Below are 19,554 nucleotides of genomic sequence, written 5' to 3' on the forward strand. Positions count from 1 at the left end.
CGCGCAGTCTGCGATGTGCGCGAAGAAATCGTCGCCGCGCGGTGTTTGGGCACAGAAATCGCGGAACATAGGCCAGCGCACGACCGTGTACACACGCGTGGCGCCGCGATTCGGCCGCACGGGGGAGAGGGAGATGGGGAAGTGGTCGGATCCCGCGGTGTCCGGGGCACGCTGCCACTCGTATGAGCAGCGCTCCGAAACAAGCGCGAGATCGATCACTGTGGCGGTCCCGCTGCGGCGGGCGAAGGTGGGCTGGCCGCTGTTGATGACGGCAAGGCCCGCCGCACCGGCCGCGCCCATCAAGTTCTTCCCCCGGATGGTGGTCTTTGCAGAGCCCCAGCACCCATGATGCGCGTTGAAATCGCCGCACACCACACAGTCACGCGCGAGCGAAGCGGCGAGGCGTGACAGGAACGTCATGTCGCACTGCAGAGCGGGTCGCACATAAACACTCGCGACCGACGTATCGGTGCCGCGCACACGGACGGTAACGGCCGCGCACTCGACCACTCCACAGCACAGATGTTCCGTGGCGATTAGGACGTGCGGGAGAGTGGCACGCACATACACCGCTGCGCGAGGGGAGCCAGGCGGGTGCGCCGCGTCGGTGCAGGGCGCAGCATCGCAGTCGTCGCGTCGGCACTCTGTGGGGCTGCTATATCCGATATAGCCGGGCAGCGAGACCTCCTCCGCACGCGCATACGTTTCCTGGAAGGCAAGGACGTCGTAGTCGTGCAGAGGCAGCTGCTCGGCCAACTCGGCGTGCCTTCGCCGCAGGGAGTTGCAGTTCCACTGCAGGATGCGCGGCCGACATTCAGCAGTGGGACTGGCCATGATGGTTCGGTGGCTGTTGTAAGGCCACTGCCTGCAGGCAGATGGGTCGTAGCGGGTGGTCAGCTGGCGTCAGGTCCGGCGTCTTGTGCACTTCGAAGAATATAGACTGTTTTTTCGTAGGCGCCACCATATTAGGGTGGCTAGAATGGGTGGCTAGAATTCTAGCCTCCCTAGCCGTATTGCGAACGCAGTGGCGCCGCCTATGAGCAGCGCCATACTGGCTTTGGTCTTTTGCATGGCAGGTATACGCTCGGAGGTAGGTTCTGGCGTTTGTTTTCGCGGTCGTGCGGTCTGTTTAGTATGACGTGCGTCTTCTACGTGGTAAACGGTTCTGTGAGACGTGCTGAAGTGGTTTAAGGCTTCATGGCATAAATTTATGTTGCCGTTGAGGTGAACGGAACACGCAGCGCGATGTGTGCGCGCATACTTGAGCCCACAATGAGCCTCGGAGATCAATTGTGTATTTCTGAATGTTCCAATCACTAATGTTACCATATTGCAGTATTATCCTCTATTTCTAAGCTGTGGTTTACGAGCCATGAAACATACGCGACGATCCGAACAGCGCCGGTACCGTTCTGCTACAATATGAGCTGTGATGTTATACTACGATATGCGTTCAAACTGTTCGCTGCAGGTTACATTGCGTGACTACTTGGTTGGATGGATGTGGTTTCCGCCCCTGAATAAAATAGTTTTGGCAAGTAATAGCAACATACCTTACAGTCTGAATTAAGCTTCTCCAGCAAAGGGACTGTTTACGAATTGCGCGAGCGTCCTAAGCAGTGGTAGGTGCTGGATTACATATATCTTTGTTCTATATACCGCATCGTCCGAGCATACGGCATCAGCGGTTACATATTTATAAACGTTGTGCGGAGTGAGTATGCGAGGTCCTATCGCGGCCTTAGCCAGTTTTCTCTTGCTTCTTCGAGGAAGAGGATGATAACCGAATTTTTTTTCGGTTGTGTTCGTTCCGTTCTCTACGACACACTTACACGTATTACGGAAATGTTGGCATCGCATTCTTTTTATGCGATCCCTCTCATATGTTATGACTGTATGCAGGCCAAAAAGACAATGCCGAAGCGCACAGCTTACATATGTATCGTGCTGGTTCATCAACCGCAGTGATCGCTGTGTTGAGCAGAGCCGTCGGCCTGATGCAGGAAGGCTAGCGTAGACATGCGGTTATTTGAAGCCTACTAGACTTTAAATGCGCGAGAACGACGCCGGTGTATCACAAATATTTGATAGCGCCTGCCGCTCAGACGTTTCGTGGTTGCCTTAGGTTGGCCGTGCACGAGCATGCGCTCTTATGTTTTATGTTTTGCTCCCTACGCCAAGCGATCAGACCATGAGCTGATTTACCATTTAATGCTGGTAATACAGAGACGCCGGTTTTCTTTGTTGAATTAAAATCGACATAAGCAAAATAGTAAACAACACATACACGCACCGCGACTGATAATGCGCGTACACCGCGGCTGATTATGCGCGTCACATTTTCGCGCCCCCAAGACGTATTTCTGCTTACAGTATAGTTACTGATACACTGAAAGGCTTCCTTGACGATCTTATATGAACGAACATGGCGTAAATTTCACAACGTAAGATCTAAAACATCTCGAAATCGTTCCGCAGCACGCGACAGCAATACTTTCAAGCAGCGCCGCGCCGGATCGCCCAAGCCAGAGAGGAGGAAAGGCTCTCCGCGCGCCCTATCCTCCTTGCCCGGTGAAACGGTCTATATAGGTTGCGCTGAAATATACCAGAATAACATTTATATAGCTAATATACAAAGCTACAAGAACGTCTGAATCCACAAGCACGAAGATCTGACAAATCCATGTATTTCCCATCATTCCCATGGTAGGACAACGACTGCAGCGCCAGAGTTCCCTCTAGTAATTTTTGTAGGAAACTCTATGGGATCGGCCACACTAATATCTCCCCACCCAGCAATTCGCGAAAAATGCAGAAATAGCAGCGGCTAAGAAGTTAATCTTACTCTTAACATCAGAAACGTAACAGACTCGTGTAACACATCTTGTATTCCGGTGCCAATAACAGCAGCGCGCTACGCTGACAGACAGTCCTGGTAGGCGTCCGGGGACTCGTACTTTTGCTTGAAGAACTCGAGTGTCCTCTTCACTGTGGTCAGCAATGGAAACTTTCCCATTCCACAGTAGCCATCGTAATCCGAAAACTCAAGTCCCACCGCCGTGAATCCGTACTTCAGTGTGGTTGCGTTCTTCCGGCTAAGGCAGAGCTTTCGAAATAAAACAGAAGGAAGTAAAAACACATAAGACTTGACATAACAATTGCAAGGAACATATGCATATTGACAGGCGCTTATGAGTAAATTGTCTGATAATCGGTGTCTAACTGAAGATTAATGGAAACTTGTAAAATTTAGAAACGAGCCAGAACTTGAATGAAGGCATAAAGAAACCAAGGGACAAATTAACAAGGCCTTTAGTTCATAAGTATCATTTTCTAATGGCCGGCGGCCTTTGCAAATAATACGCACGTACAACATCAGGATTGGTTCCTACGTGCTTTTACTGACAATTCTACACTCTTAAACAATATTGCACCCTTTGGCTCGTATCTTGCCACACAACGATAATCGTCGTCTGTCTTGTCCGCATTTACTTTCCTTAACGCTGCGAGCCTGGTACTTCCAACTCACAAACGGCATGCACGTTATCAGCACGAGAAAGCATTTTCGACAGGAAACGTACGTTTTCAAGAAAGGAAACGCAAGCAAGGCAGATGATTATTGTTATGTGACAAAAAAAGGGTCTAAAAAGGGACAAAAAACTTGTCTAAGCGTGTAGCGCAGGAGCTTTTTTGTAAAAACGGATCCACATCGTTAACCGGGTGCGCAAATGTCTTCGAACAGGGCAACGACGCAGCCAGCGTCGTGTAGTCAATAGATTAATATTCAACAGCAACACAGATTTGCAAAATATACGCACGCAGTACGTACTGAAAAAAGACTTCAGGCATACGCATAACGCAGTTGAGGCAAGGAAGACAATGCGCAGTGATTAATCAATGACGACTTCCTTTCGGCAATGCTTTATCTCATATGACCATCCACTCTCTCAACACCCAATAAATTAGATTCCATATAGGGAAGCGCCCCAACGCAGCAGCTTCAGATGTACATGCGATCGTGTACCAATGCATCACGAATTATTTTCTTTCCACGTACACTTCTGATAAGCTATGGACATATAAGGAATACTTTATTTAGCAAGTAAGGCAGCAAATTCATAGACAGTTGATATAGTAGTTTTCATAGAATTGACGTAATAAGAAAGTGATGGGACGGACTTAGTTTGATTGTAAATAAAATTTAGAACACGTGTGGACACAGACAACACATTCTCCGTTATAACTAACCTCACGTTTGGAGAGGTTGAGTAATTTGATGTGCCAGCATATCTTCTTTCTATTTTTCTGTTTTTTTTTTACAATATCCTGCTTTCAAAGTGAGGAACCTGCTGTTGTTTCATGTATATGTAGCAACTCGTGAATTTGTTTTGTTTTTTTTTCTGCCATAGAAAAGCACACTGTACAGCCTTGTAGGCTCGGGACCCGCTGCCACGTATGCATATCTAACGGTCATTCAAGCCCCGTCTGTGAGCTTTTTTTTTTTCCTTAGCCTAGCCCCATGTAGGTGGAATTGTTATCGGAAAGTAACAACGAAACTTGAAAGGAATGTAACGATAGCGGTACAAGATGAGAGACGTAACGCTAATGAATATCTTCCTGCTGGTACTAAGAAAAACATGTGGAGCTGGACAAGTGATATACAGTCGCGCCCAGATTTTGCGTAGTCGACGGGGAGTGATGGAAAGTCCGTAAACTCGAGAATTCGGTAAAATCGAAAGATCCGAAAACTCCATGGTTAGACGGCCAATTTATTTCTCGTGAAAAAAAAAATCGGTTATCTTTACTTGCCTACGGTTTTTCAATGAGAGTGCCACGCCGCTCACGTGGGTCGCCAAAGCGACGAGTCTGTTTTCTTGTTCCTTCAGCCTCGGCAAATTGCTAGGAGGAGGTCGATGGCGTCCGTGACCTCGCTAGCTGTCGGCACGCGACCTACGTGTGCGTTCGTGTCGTCACCTTCTCACCAATAGGTGTTGGAATACCAACACGCCCTAACCTACGCTCTCTCTCACGCTTGCTCTGCGTCGGCAAGAAGCGTCTCAAGCTATCCCAATTTTCTGTTGCATTCATGTCTGTCGTCATTGCTTACGTAGACGACGAAGTCCACGCCTGGCGGGATAGCGTGGCAGTCAGTCAGCGCAAGCCTTGTATTCGCGAATTCCCCCGCGCGATCCCAAAGAGCGTGTCTTTTGCTGCGTGGCATTTTTTAGTTTCCTTTTCCGCTTTTTTTCTTTGGTGTGGCTTCGTAATATCGAGAGGCATGGTCAATATTCCACCAAAAGATGGAATTGGTAGTTTCATTACACCTAATGGAATAAGTTTGGGGAATTTGAATTTCTTCGTAAAATCAAGACGATGAGCAAAACGAGAACAAGGTGAAAGCAGGAGCCAACGTTTCGACAAGTGGACTTGCCTTCTTCGAGGCGACGTACGAAGACAAGTCCACTGGTCGAAACGTTGGCTCCTGCTTTCACCTTGTTCTCGTTTTGCTCATCGTCTTGAATTTCCGTCTAGCACATTCCCCGTGTTTTCGTAAAATCAAGAAATTCATAAAATTGGATTTTGGAAAATCCTCGTTCAACTGTGATACGTAGAGCACATACCATCGGTCTTTTATGAATTTAGAGAATTTGTGCCGGCTGAAAGAACACATAGTCTACATCAAGCGGCTGTTAACTTTTTTTGAAAGATGCAATTAGGATTTCGCTATTCACATGACTTGTTTCGTTTATTCAGGCCAATGTTAAGCGATGTCTGAGCGACACCCGACGTGGATGCTAAGTGGCTATGGTGTTGGACTGCTAAGCACGAGATCGTGGGATCGAATCCCTGCCACGGGGGCCGCATTTCGATGGGGGCGAAATGCGAAAACACCCGTTTACTTAGATTTAGGTGCACGTCAAAGAGCCCCAGGAGGACCAAATTTCCGGAGTCTCCCACTACGGCGTGCCTCATATTCACAAAGTGGTTTTGGCACGTAAAACCCCATAATTTTTTTTATGTCTCAGCGAGGGTTTCTTTATCCTCCTGTAGATTTCGCTGATGTTAGCTATGTCAGCTCAACACTGGCCATTCACAACAGTCTCTAGTGGCTTCAGGATTAAAACGACCTTGGAGAAAACGAATTCATTGGCTCGACTCATTTGTGCTGAAGATGCTAATTACCTTGTACCGTAGTGTCTCGGGCACGTCGTAGACAAAGGTCATGAGCTTCTTGTTGTCAACGTTGTACCTGCACTTGAACAGTTCGTTCTTCTGGACATGCCCGTACTTCCAATCTTTGCACACCTGCGGTCAATTTTGGCGGTTATAAAAGTGGGGCATGACAAACCTGATCATGCAACCTTGAGCCTATGCTTAAGCTCTCAACTTATTCTTTCGATGGGATTTCAACCAATATCATCTAGCTACACCGAAAAATGTAGTATGCACGAGATTTAAAAAGCAACTTATGTAAACCAGTTTTCAAAGCCATGCTTCGATAGACTTCTTATGCAGTGCACCTAGTGAACAACTGAAGGCTTCAGTTAGCCTTTCCATCAAGTGAAATTGTCATATGTAGACGGTGGGGAATGGTTTCGTCGAAAATTACATACGAATGCACATTTTTTAATGAGTGCCGCGTTACTAATTATTGAACTGGACATTGTTAAGGAAACGAGATCATCCTAATGGGGCGACTTGAGTGCTGCGCCCACGTACCTCAGGGGCAGTTATGTCAGACACCCCCTAGCATTTTGCTCGTCAAGCAGCTGGCTTAAATACCGGGACCATGCGCCTATGCTCCCATCTTCCTTTTAAAAAAATACAAGAGGCATCCGCATGGCCAGATGTTCAGGTGCTTCTATCGCCTAAGTGGCGTAGAACCACTATATGATATTTAGTAAACTATGTATACCCAACAATAGCGTTTGGACACATGTTTCTTATGTGATATCATACGCTAAGACCAAATTGTCTTACATGAGTTATTGACCCCTTTCACGGAGTAGTTTGTTCTAGAGAAATCAGATGGCGCTTTTGGCGGCGCGTCGCACGTCGCCTCAGCGAGAGCGCACGAATACGAAACCATTACCGCTTCCACCTTGGTTCTGTGTGATCAGCTGTCGGAAATGCAACTGAGTTTTCGCTGACGCACTGTGCTCCAATCATGCCGGATTGAATCCCGTGGATTGAAGATGTGTGCAGTAGTTGGCTCCAAAAATAGTGGCTAGCATATTAAGGATTGGAGTGAATCTGTGTAGCCAAGATCGCGGACCATTGCGGCAACTGTCTGTACGTGTTACCGGCACTTCGAGATGCACAGCTTTCTTCGAGGATACAGAAATGTGCCCATCCGCGAGCGTTGTATCCCTTAGAGCTGCGCACGGGCTCGGGCCGGCCCGAAAGCCCGGACCCGGCCCGCGGGCCGGGCTCGGGCCATTTGGAGATTCTCTTACTCGGGCTTGGGCCGGGCTCGGGCCAGGCTTTCTATGTCTCGGACGGACCGGTCGGGCTCCCCGATCTCGACTGCGCACCTTATGGGAAAGTAGGCTTGTCGTCTCGCATGTAGATACAGCAGGAAGTGCAATGTATTTATTCATCAAAAATGGAATCTACAGGGCGGGAGAAAAGTACAAACGCCAACAAAAGGCAAACGAAGGATAGCGGAGGCTGGGAATGCGTTTTCGGTTCTACGAAGTACCGATGCTTTGGAAAAGCCGCCGCTTGCAGGCGCCTCCCAGTAAAAAAGCTAAGAAGGGAAGCGTTTGCGGCCCGTGCACAGCTCTAGTGTCCCTAACCTTTGAAGAAAGTGCTTCAGCCCCACAACGTCGGCAAGAGTGAGTTCCGCTCCTTAAACAATGACAAAGGGAGTAGCGCCACTTTCTGTCATAGTACGTTTCGCGCACAGTATCTATGCACGTCTGCCCCAGCGTGCACGGAATCTTACGCAAACTTTGTCGCCAACGTGTCAGTAAGTGAATGGACGCACACATAAATATACGCGCCCTATATGCGCACGACAAACGACGGACTGCACCAATAGCGCACGAATGGTCGAAGCTGAATGTTTCGTGATGGTCCACAAGAGTAAGCGAGTTACTAGCGATAATACATCCTTGCAACAAGGTACTAAAATGTACAAAACGGCCATGTTTCAAGCCTTGTGCGCGGCAAGAACAAATACAGGGTGTTTCAGCCAACACTCCAATTTTTTAAACGTTGCCTGTGGCAGATAGCTCGATTCTAGTTTATTAGCCGGTCTACTCGAAGCGGGGGACACTACTTACACAAAAAATTGAAATGCAATATCGACTAATTAACAAGAATGCACTAATTAACTTTATAACTAATTATGTTATGGCCCATATTACAATTTACAAATTCTAGCAGTGGACTGCGCAAGGCGGATCCAGTTGGAACAAATTCTCCGGACGACACCAGTTTCGAGATATAAATTCCTGAACTTTGCGGAGAAATGCATTGGCGTTCCAGTTACTTGTGTGCTTCGGTGCATGAAACGACGTTTTGTTAACAAATTAACTGCGACGCCAATGCATTTCTCCGCAAAGTTCGGAAAGTTGTATCTCAAAACTGGTGTAATCTTGAGAATTCGTTCCAAGTGGATCCCCCTTGCGAACTCCACGGCTAGAATTTGTAAATTGCAATATGGGCCATAACGTTATTAGTTAAAACTTAATTAGTGATTTTTTATAAATTAGTCGATTTTGCAACTCTATTTTTGTGCAAGTATTGTACGCCGTTTCAAGTAGACCAGCTCATGAACCAGAATTGTGATATCTGCCACAGAAAACTTTTAAAGATTTTTGAAAGTGTTCGCTGAAACACACTGTATATCAGAACTGAGCACTCCCCCGAGCGATTAGGCCGAAATAATCAGAGAGCGACCGCAACAAGGAAATGTACTGCGTCAGAAATGTGACAAGCATACTGCTTCAAAATATTCGCAAAAATAAAGAACGAAGGGCAAAACATGCTGTTTCAATTCATAAGTGAAAGGTTTGGATAGCTCGGAATACATATTTAGCCTCGCTTTTAAAACAAGCACCATATACGCTGCTCGCGCTGTTTGGGCATATATTTTGATCAGCGTCCAAATTTTGCATGTTCTCTGAAGCTGTGGCCAAAGCTCCGTGTCGTCCATCCAGTCACCGTCTATGATATCTCCTGAAACACGAGGTTTGCTAGGCCACATCTGCGTCATACACACCCATTCTAAACGCGGAGGCAACGGAGGCAGTTGGCGCAAGAAATGGACGCGTAACCACGTGATCAAACGTGGCAGCGGCCACGGGGTCGCCGCGAAGAGGGTCCATAGCGCACATTTTCATAGTATTTTGTAAATCCACAAAGTAGTTCCAGCCGTTTCGCACTATGAACTTTCAAGCAGGTATTGTAAAATACAAGGAAATATCCATATTTAATGCATCCCTTTTAAATTTTGTGAATGCTTGGAACGTTGTATTTCCTCCCCTTTTATTTTTCGCCTGAGGTCTCACATGCCACTCACCCGCTGCACTCTTTCGGTGTTCCATTCTGATGTGACATATATTTTAAATACCAGCATCACATCTAGAAACAACACGTTAACTAGTCACATCAAGAGAGCCAGCGCTTTACGCACTGGCTCTCTGAAATATTCAGTGGCGATACAGTTAATTACTTAGGTTACTTAACGGTTACGGTTATGCTTACATACAGTTAATTACGTTAATGACAGCTATAATTACTTTCATAAAAAGCTATGTAACACTGCATTTAAACTCGCATCGCCGCGAAGTATTTGAGAAGTCATAGCGTATTCGAACGACAGAATGTTCTAGTTTCACATTTTAGAGATTTGTTTCGGCGCATTGTTGAATGGTGAAACGTGGGCTGAGCCTCCACGAATTACTGAAGCTTAATTTCGGAAATTCGCCCTAACACTCCCAATATTGCACTGCACTCTGGTACACACCTTTGCACTTATATCTTTTCAGTAGAGACCCACAAAGGATTATACTCTCAAAAAGCTTTTAACATACGTCCATTGATAACATCAGCGTCGTATTCAGGCAGTTTTGAGTTGGCCGTTTAATGTACAGATCCAGGCACGTGATACTGTCACAGAGCACTCCTAGCTTCCCGCTCTCAACGAGGCGATGATGATGATTTACCCATTCGATAGTAATTATTTTCTTATAGAGCTAGGCTCGCCTAAAGTCCCTTGATAATATGAAAGTACCGCCACTCTTTGAACTCTGCCGCCGCCGCGCGACCTCCTCGCCTCCTCCTCGCCCCTTGCGTGTCCCCTCCGCGGCAACCAGTTTTGTACCCGTTTTTCTGCACGGCGATTGGTCTCCCTGCCGTTGCCCTTGGAAACGCACGGATCTTGAGTTTTGCTTGTGTTTTTCTTTTTCGTTCGCGCCATTTTCCTCCTGAGTACGGCTGGCTCGGTGCTTTAGCTCGGCGTAGCGAACGTTGTGCGCAGTGTTTCTGGTCTATGTGCTAGCGCTATGCCGGGCTGTTGCGCATATAACTGCAGCAAGAAACCTGAAGATGCTTATACCGTTTTTATGATACCACAAAGAAAGCGTAACGGTTTGCGTAGGAAGCAGTGGCTGCATGACATTGGCCGAAGCAACATCAAGGGGATTCAACGGAACCGAACTTCGGTGAGCCGCACTTTTAAAACCAACGAGAGCCCTATTCGTTCGGCCACGCCGACGGTAGGGTTAGCCCTAACGCCGAACGCTGGCGCGTGGGAGCTCGGAGACCCGCAAGCAGCCACCGTGTCTACGGTGAGCTCTGGGGACGACCCAGCCCGGAACGGTACGATCGCGGGGAAACCAGGCACCATTGCCCACCAACCACCGACACCGAAACCACGGAAGTTGTATCCGAGAGTCACCCGAGACCCCTGCCTGACGAGGCCTTGCCCGGGCCGTCTCCCGTCCTCTCGGAGCAGCTCCACAATCAAGAATCCCAGTGGCAAATGGTCGTTTCCCTTCATCGGAAACGCCGCCTGCAAAAACAACAATCCACTGGTGAGCAAGATCCAGTCGGGCAAACCACGCCATCGGAAACCACACCGTTAGGGCTAGCTCTAACCAAGGTACCAGCCGCCGCCGCGAAAGCCACGTCGCAAGCTACCTGCGAAGAGCGCGGAGCCGGAACACCTATTTCTGAAGACGCGGCTGCAAGGAGCAGGCCTCGCCGACGGGCGCCTCCACTTCCGCGCACTGACATGAAAATCATTATACACCCTGCCCCGGGCCTCATCGTTCGAAAACTACAGACCCACCAAGTGGCCAAGGCGATCGTCCAAGCCACCGGAGGTGCGCCGACCTGCAAGGGGGACGACTTCATCATCCGCCTGCGACACGGCTCGAACACCATCATCGTGAGCACACCTCACGAGGCCACGGCGGCCACATTCATGGAAATTATAAGCCTCACCTTTCACGGACGATCACACCCCGTGAAGGTGTACCTATCAACACCCGAGGGCCTGCTTAAAGGTGTCGTACACGGCATCGACGCAGGCACCGGCAAAGAAGAGCTTATGGCGAATCTTCGGGTCCGCACACATGGAGTCCGCATCGTGCGGGCCCGTATGCTCGGAAAATCCCAGACAGCCCTACTCCACTTCGAGGGACCACAGGTGACAAGATTTGTGTACTACTATGGAGGGGAGATGCCCTGCCGAGACTACCAGCCGACAAGGCAGTTCTGCTGCATCTGTAGAATCACCGGACACCGACCAGACGTCTGCCCCAACCCAACGGTTCGTGCGTGCAACGTTTGCAACTACATTAATTACATTAACTACATTAACCCTGACGCCTGTCACACTTGTGTTCCGAAGTGCGCCCTTTGCGGAGGGGCCCATCTCACCGCCGCAACAGAGTGCAACAACAAGCTCAAACGCATTTCTTTCTTTCTTTCTTTCTTTATTGGTTTATTCAAGACAATGAACAGATTGTCTTAGGGGACACGGCTAAAGGCAATACATATGCCTGACTAGGCCGTGCCACCCGTACATTGGCAGCAACATGGCAGTGGCAGGCTTTCAGTCACACATGAAATTAAAGTAGTACACATTTTCAACACTTGAGTACACAATTCGTGTAAGAAGAAAGGAAAAAAAAAGGTTAAAGTTTATACAGTTTTCTAATCAATTGAAGCACGACAACGACAAAAAAAAAAAACAAGTATGTACGAAATTTTCCATACCGGTAGCTGAAAGGTTAAAGTTTACACAGTTTTCTAAAAACAACAACAAGAAACATGAACAAAATTTTCTATACCTGTAGTTCAACATTTCTATTAGTCTTCGGATAGTAACAATTCTTTTACCGTCTTCTTAAAGCTTTGCTTTGAAATTCCAGAATTTAGCAGGTCCAATACCAAGGGGTAGTCGTTTAGAAGGTTAGGAAGTTGAACTGCTAGTTTTTGATCTCCGTATTTCGTTCTGCAACGTGGTTTTCCTATTAGAGTTTTTCTGAGGTTATAGTTTGTCGTTCTGCCATGGTATTTACTTTGGAAGGAACATTTGTCTTCCCAGAATTGCCGTGAAATTTCGAGGAATAATTTGTAAGTGTGAAGTTTTGATGCTGTTAATATTTTGTATTTGTTATAGTATAGTTTAGTGGTATCAGTACGTTCTAAGTTACCTATCGCGCGCAGTGCCCGGTTTTGGAGTGTTTGAATTGATTTTAAGTTAGTTTGTGTAGTGGTTGACCAAACTAGCAAACAATACGTTAATCGAGAATGTATAAGCGCGTTGTAAATATTGCGCTTCACATTTATCGGTAGCAAATATCGCAACCTATTTAGCACACCGACAGCACGAGCGATATTTTTTCTAAGAACGTCTACGTGCGGTGACCAGGACATATTTTCATGGAATATAACTCCTAAAAATCTGGCTGTTGCTGCCTGTTCGAGGTTGACCTTCTGAAACTGGAGTGTTATCTGAGGGTGGATTATTGTTCCTTTTGACTTAAACACTAGATACTTAGTTTTAGTTATGTTTAATTGGAGTTTATTCGCATTTAGATGTTAGCTTGCTCAAAAAGATTTCCTATTTCCCTTCCTGAGAAGAACACGTTAGTATCATCCGCGTATAATATAATATTGGAACAGCCTTGAATATTGACAATATCATTAATATAGAGTAAAAATAAAACAGGCCCCAAGACGGATCCTTGCGGCACGCCATATTTAATGTGCTGGATTTCGGAACTAACTCCATTTATTGTTGTGTACTGTGTTCTAGAGGTCAGATAGCTTTTTATTAAGGATAATGCGACACCACGAATTCCATAAAGAGGTAGCTTTTTCAAAAGGACATCGTGTTGCACGCAATCGAAGGCCTTCCTAAAATCTAAAAAGATACCTAGAGTTAACATTCGGTTTTCTATGTTGTCAAGGATTTGTTCCTTTATTTCAAGTAAAGCGGTTTCTGAAGATTTAGCCTTACAGAAACCATATTGCTCCTGAGCTATTATGTTATACGTGTTTAGAAACTGACAAAGTCTTCTATTAATTACATGCTCAGCAATTTTCGCGAAGACAGAAAGAACGGATATTGGCCTGTAGTTATTCATGTCGTTAACTGGGCCACTCTTATGAATGACAGTCACTCGGGCTAGCTTCATCCTATCTGGAAACACACCGTTAGAAAGAATTAGGTTACAGATATGTGAAAGAGGCGTGCTTACAATTTCACTGACGGCTTTCAACGGCTTCACTTTTATATCATCTTCACCTGAAGCACAACTGTCTTTCAACGATAAAATTATTGTCTGTATCTCGTACTGCTCAGTAGGCGCCAAGAACAGCGTAGAAGAACATCGATTTAATATATATTCCGTGCAAGAGACTGGTGTATCATTTTGTGAGGACGCACCAGCATCAATAAAATGAGAATTAAAAGTATTTGCAACCTCAATATCTGACAATTCACTATGCTGAAATGCAACTTTTCTTGCGATAGCGCCTTTGTTAATTACTTCATTGATCGCTTTCCACATGAGATTTGAATTTCCCATGATAGCAAAAAACTTGTTCGCGTAATATTCTTGTTTAGAGCGCTTAATATCGGAATTCAATTTGTTACGCTCAGATTTGAAAGACCGAAAGTCATCTTCGCTTCTGCTACTCAAAAAGATTTGGAAGAGCTTGTTACGACATTTTATCCTGTTATAGAGGTCACGAGTTATCCAAGGCTTTCTAGCTTTGTTGTGTTTTTTAAACTTCTTAAGTGGGAAACATCTGTTGTATAACAACGCGAAGGTAGATATAAAAATATCGTAAGCATTGTTTACATCAGTTTCCGCGGTCACTTCGTCCCACCGATAACCAGAGACTAGTTCAACAAATTTCTTAACACTTTGTTCTGAATACATTCTTTTTAAGCTTTCAGGGCATATATTGGATGGCTGTCTATGAGGTAGCAGACAGTATATAGGCAAGTGATCACTAAGATCGCACATCAAGACCCCTGCCCTTACATATTCAGCAGAAAAACTCGTCACACAGAGGTCAAGTGTTGTCTGGCTTGTAGGTGTGATGCGAGTAGGCACGTTGATGACATTTGAACACCCGTATGATTCAAAAGCTTCCTGAAAACGCGTATATTCTGGGTTGTCAGGGCAAGCATCTATATTAAAATCGCCCATTAATATTGTTTCGAGTTTAAGTTCGGTGCTGAGTTCTAATAATTTTTCAGTAAATTCTAAGAACTTGCACATGGATCCAGATGGCGGGCGGTACACTAGGGAAATCAAGGTGTTCATGCACTGAAGACCAATACATTCATAGCATTCGTTAACAATCTTGAGCTCGGGGATTATACTGTACGACAAACCAGAACGGATATAAATAGCAATTCCTCCTCCTAGTTTTTTCGTTCGGTAAACAGAGATACAGTCATATCCAAAAATAGAAGCGCATTCATCCTCTGATGTAAACCACGTTTCACTAAAACAAAGCAAATCGAAGCAGTGTTGCAGCTCAGACAGATACAAACTGACTTCATCAAACTTATTTCTCAAACTTCGCACATTAAAATGAAATATTGAAAGTGGACATCGGTTCTTTAACGACGCGACATCCCCAGAAAATTGGAATTCCAGGGTCGCCATTGTGGTTTAGTAAACATAACACATCTTTTGCTATCACGTATGCGGCCATCACTTCGAGGCTGTAAGACTGGCCAGATCCTCCTCGCCGCGTATGACAACAGCTCGGTCGCCGCTCCTTTTTCGCACCAAAACTTTACCGTTTGAGTGCCAGACGTATGCGTATCCTGAGGTCTGGGCCCATTCCTTCGTCTTTGATAAAATAGCACGTGATAGCCGTGTCATATTTTCACAGAAAAACACGTGCCCATGGTCCTTAAGTTGCTTCTTGTTAGCGAGCCAGGAATCGCGAAGTTCCTGGTGAACAAAACGGATAATGATCGCTCGTGTTTTGCCTGGTTTAGCGGGAAGTCTGTGTATAGCCATAACATCACTCTTGTTCAATAGTGGAAGCTTAATTTGCATCGCTACTTCGTTTACCTTCATCATTAGGTCTTCGTTGTCACTTTCAGTAATACCGTGTACTTCAATATTTAACCTGCGGCTACGGCATTCAAGGTTATCCAGATCCCGTTTGATTTGAGACAATTCACTGCTCGAATCTGCATGTTCAAGTTGTTCAACTCTGTTTGATAGTTGTGTGGTAACTTTTTCCTGAGCCTGCAGCCTCGTCTGAAATTCATCGAATTTATAAGAAATATGTTGCACGGACGATTCTAGTTCCACCAGTTTGATTGGCAGATCCAAAAGGGTATCTAGCTTGGTTTCGATTGCTAGAAGTCGAATTGCTATGTCTCTCTGCGGCGTGTGCCGCTCAATTTCAGCATTCGCCCCTTGTCCCACCCCCCGACATGTCTCACATTTCCATGCCTTCTTAGACATGTCGCGCTTTCCAGTAAAAGCTTCTTCCGTTATACCGGAGCACGAACCAAAATGAAATTTGAATTTGCACTCACAGCAAGTCATGTACAAGCCATTGTCAGGCACCACGGAGCGGCACACACAACAACGCGACATTTCAACAGGTACTAGTAACACTCGTAAATCTCAAGCAGCGTTGGCAGCAGCGGCTAGCACATACAAAAGGTAACTGATGGAAAACCACCAACCTGTAATATTTCAAAAACGTGTTTCAGCGGACATGCGTCAGATGCTGCCGCTACTGCCAAAGTGCGCAGGAAAACGGTTGTCAGGACTTGATATAGCCACTGGTCCAGGGGGGCGCTTCGGAAAGTGCGTTGATAGTAGATCTATGGCAGGGAAATCCGCGCGGCGGTATGGGCTCACAGTATCGGCGATGAGGCTGCAAGTGGCAGAAGAAACCGGGAGTAAAGTTGAGTGCTTGAAACCGGGGTAGGCCAAAGACGGGGCACGGGCACCACAGTCTTGCGACGAGCGCCCGACAATTCCACGGGTAAAGCTTGTAGACGAGGCAGAAGCCACCGTACCTGTAATATTTCAAAAACGTGTTTCAGCGGACATGCGTCAGATGCTGCCGCTACTGCCAAAGTGCGCAGGAAAACGGTTGTCAGGACTTGATATAGCCACTGGTCCAGGGGGCGCTTCGGAAAGTGCGTTGATAGTAGATCTATGGCAGGGAAATCCGCGCGGCGGTATGGGCTCACAGTATCGGCGATGAGGCTGTAATATTTCAAAAACGTGTTTCAGCGGACATGCGTCAGATGCTGCCGCTACTGCCAAAGTGCCGTGTCATATTGCCACCCAGATGGAAGCCTGCCTCCACCACCACACCCAAAACCCAACGACAGCCCCGCCCGGTCACTCACTCGACCAAGGCGGCTGACCTTCACCCGCGATAGTTCAGCTCCGAGCGGGAAGGCTCCGACTTCGACTACTCGGAGTCTCCGAGCATCTACAGATCCCGGTCCGGTTCCAACCCGAGGTCCAGGTCCCGCTCCTGCTCTCGCCCAGGGTCTCACTTTCGGTCGCCCAGACGGCGATCTCGGTCGACGCCCAAGCAAGGACAGCAGGTAGCACCAGCCATCACGGTACTCAAAGACAAGGGGCCCCAGCAACACCACCGAAAGACCAAGGAAGCCTCAGTCAAGAGGACTACCACCAAAGAACACGAGGTAAGCGGGGCGGCAGTAGCCTCCCCCTCGTATAAAAAACCACAGACGCCACCATCGGTGAAATTGGAACAGGAACTCGCCACCATGCGCGCACAGATACAGACACTCACACAAGAAAACAGGCAACTCAAACAACAAGTGATACAGCTCACACAAATACTACAAGAGGCGGCTCCACACAAGGACATCATTGACCTACAAACCCATATCGATGCCATCCGCACCCAGATGCAAGCCTTTATGGACGCTACACGCGCCCAGTTGGAACAAATAACACAGAGTGCAATACAGCGGACAGATGCAGCAATAAAACATATGGAAGCCACTGTAGACAGCAAGCTTAAGAACCAGCTTCACTCCATAAAACTACGAAAGACACTACGACAGAACCTTTACAAGGCCACACCTGTAGCAGCACCAAACCAAACCGTAACATCACCGACCACAACGTCCAACAATGCCTAGACCATACAGGCAAGTCAAAGAAAACTTAGAAATTTGGCAATGGAACTGCCGTGGGTACCGCAGGAAGAAAGGGCTGCTGGCACAATTGATCGCTCATTCCTCAAAACCACCAGGGGTCATAGCCCTAGAAGAGCCCAGTACCCGACCAACACTACATGGCTACGAAGAATACCACACAAGTCAAGACGACAAGTGGAAGGTAGCCACACTAGTAGACAGAAACATCACAACCATACAAAACAGACCCATAGACGACGTGGACGTACTACATGTACTTTTCGAAATAATATACAAAGGCAACCAGAAACAGAGCGCCTTCGTACTCAACATTTATTGCCCCCCTAGCCAAAGGCGGGCAAACAAAGGAAAACTCTTTGGGGACACCCTCCGCCTCGCTAAAGACAGTCCCCTGGTAATCATGGGTGACTTCAACGCTCAGAACACCCTGTGGGGGTACCAGAGGCAGGATTGGAAGGGTCTCCAGCTACAAACACTAATTGAACAGTGTCATCTCACACTCATCACAGACCCGAACATACCGACGAGGGAAGGGAACAGCGCCACACGCGACACAACTCCCGACCTCGCTTTCATCACTCTAACCACGCGAGCCGAATGGCTCAACACACTCGAAAACCTAGGCAGCGATCACTTCATATTAAACATAACACTACAGACTAGACGCCTACGCAGGCAGATCGGCACAGCTAAACTCACTGACTGGCGAAAGATCAGGGAAGCCCAAGAACAGGACGCCGACACAATCACGAATCTGGAACATTGGTGCGACAACCTCCGTCGACATAAACAACGCCACGCAAAGGAAATCGCCAGAACGGAAGAGACCCCAGAGGTGGATCCCCACTTACTACACCTGTGGGATGCGAAACGGGGCCTTACCAGCCGCTGGAAAAAACAGAAATATAACAGGAAACTGAAGACGCGCATAGCACAAATAACAGTGGAAGCAGAGGAATATGCCATGCAACTCGCTTCCGCGAACTGGTGTAGATTCTGTGACTCCTTCGGTGGCGCGCTGGACACGGCCAAGACGTGGCACATCCTCAAAGCCATCCTGGACCCCACCAAAACCAAAGGAGAAGGACACAGGGCTCTGGAACGGTTACTACACACCTACCCAGGCAGCCAACAAGAACTCATCGATGCCATCAAGACCAAGTGCTATGGAGATCCCTCTCCTACACAACCATGTAGAACACCCTACACAGGACAACCCAACCCGCTAATGGACGAACCTATCACCGAAAATGAAATGAGAGCGGTCATCGCAGCCACCACTCGTAACACAGCGGCGGGCACGGACCAGATCACAAATTCGATGATCAGAAACCTGAGCGACAAGTCTATCTCCGCGCTCACGGCCTTTCTCAACAAACACTGGGAACAAGGTACGGTACCGGCGATGTGGAAACACGCACGAATAATCATGATCCCCAAACCGGCAAGAAATTGGCAATTGAAAACCTCAGACCCATATCGCTCACGTCCTGCCTCGGCAAGGTGTACGAAAAAATTATAAACACGAGACTACAGAGACACTTGGAAGATAACAAACACCTGCCGGACACCATGTTCGGTTTCCACGCAGGCCAGTCCACACAAGATGTGCTACTCCAAATCAAGGAAGAAGTCCTCAGCAACGTTTCCCGCTGCGGCGAACACGTCCTCCTAGCAATCGACATCAAAGGGGCTTTCGACAACGTCAGCCACCAAGGAATCCTAGAAGGGCTGGCCAACACCAACTGCGGCGTGCGAACGTACAAGTATGTTCAGAGCTTCCTGAGCCACCGCATGGCGGAGCTGAAGATGGGAGAGATCCAGACTTCAGTGTACCACCCTCCCAACAAGGGAACACCACAAGGTGCCGTCATCTCTCCCACGCTGTTCAA

At 47.3% G+C, this 19,554-nt stretch overlaps 1 protein-coding gene across 1 annotated transcript in view; it reads right to left on the reverse strand.

Moving 5' to 3' along the window:
- Nucleotides 1–2,869: 2,869 nt before the first annotated feature.
- LOC135913302 (uncharacterized) overlaps nucleotides 2,870–19,554 on the reverse strand; it is a 91,438-nt gene continuing 74,753 nt past the window's right edge. The window contains exons 17-18 of the mRNA XM_070541241.1: nucleotides 6,184–6,306; nucleotides 2,870–3,106 (exon numbers count right to left, since the gene is read on the reverse strand). Coding sequence (XP_070397342.1) covers nucleotides 2,915–3,106; nucleotides 6,184–6,306 — 315 coding nt within the window. The 3' untranslated portion in view covers nucleotides 2,870–2,914. The remainder of the gene's footprint in view (nucleotides 3,107–6,183; nucleotides 6,307–19,554) is intronic.

Source organism: Dermacentor albipictus, chromosome 6, assembly GCF_038994185.2.
Source record: "Dermacentor albipictus isolate Rhodes 1998 colony chromosome 6, USDA_Dalb.pri_finalv2, whole genome shotgun sequence".
Classification (NCBI taxonomy): Eukaryota; Metazoa; Arthropoda; class Arachnida; order Ixodida; family Ixodidae; genus Dermacentor; species Dermacentor albipictus.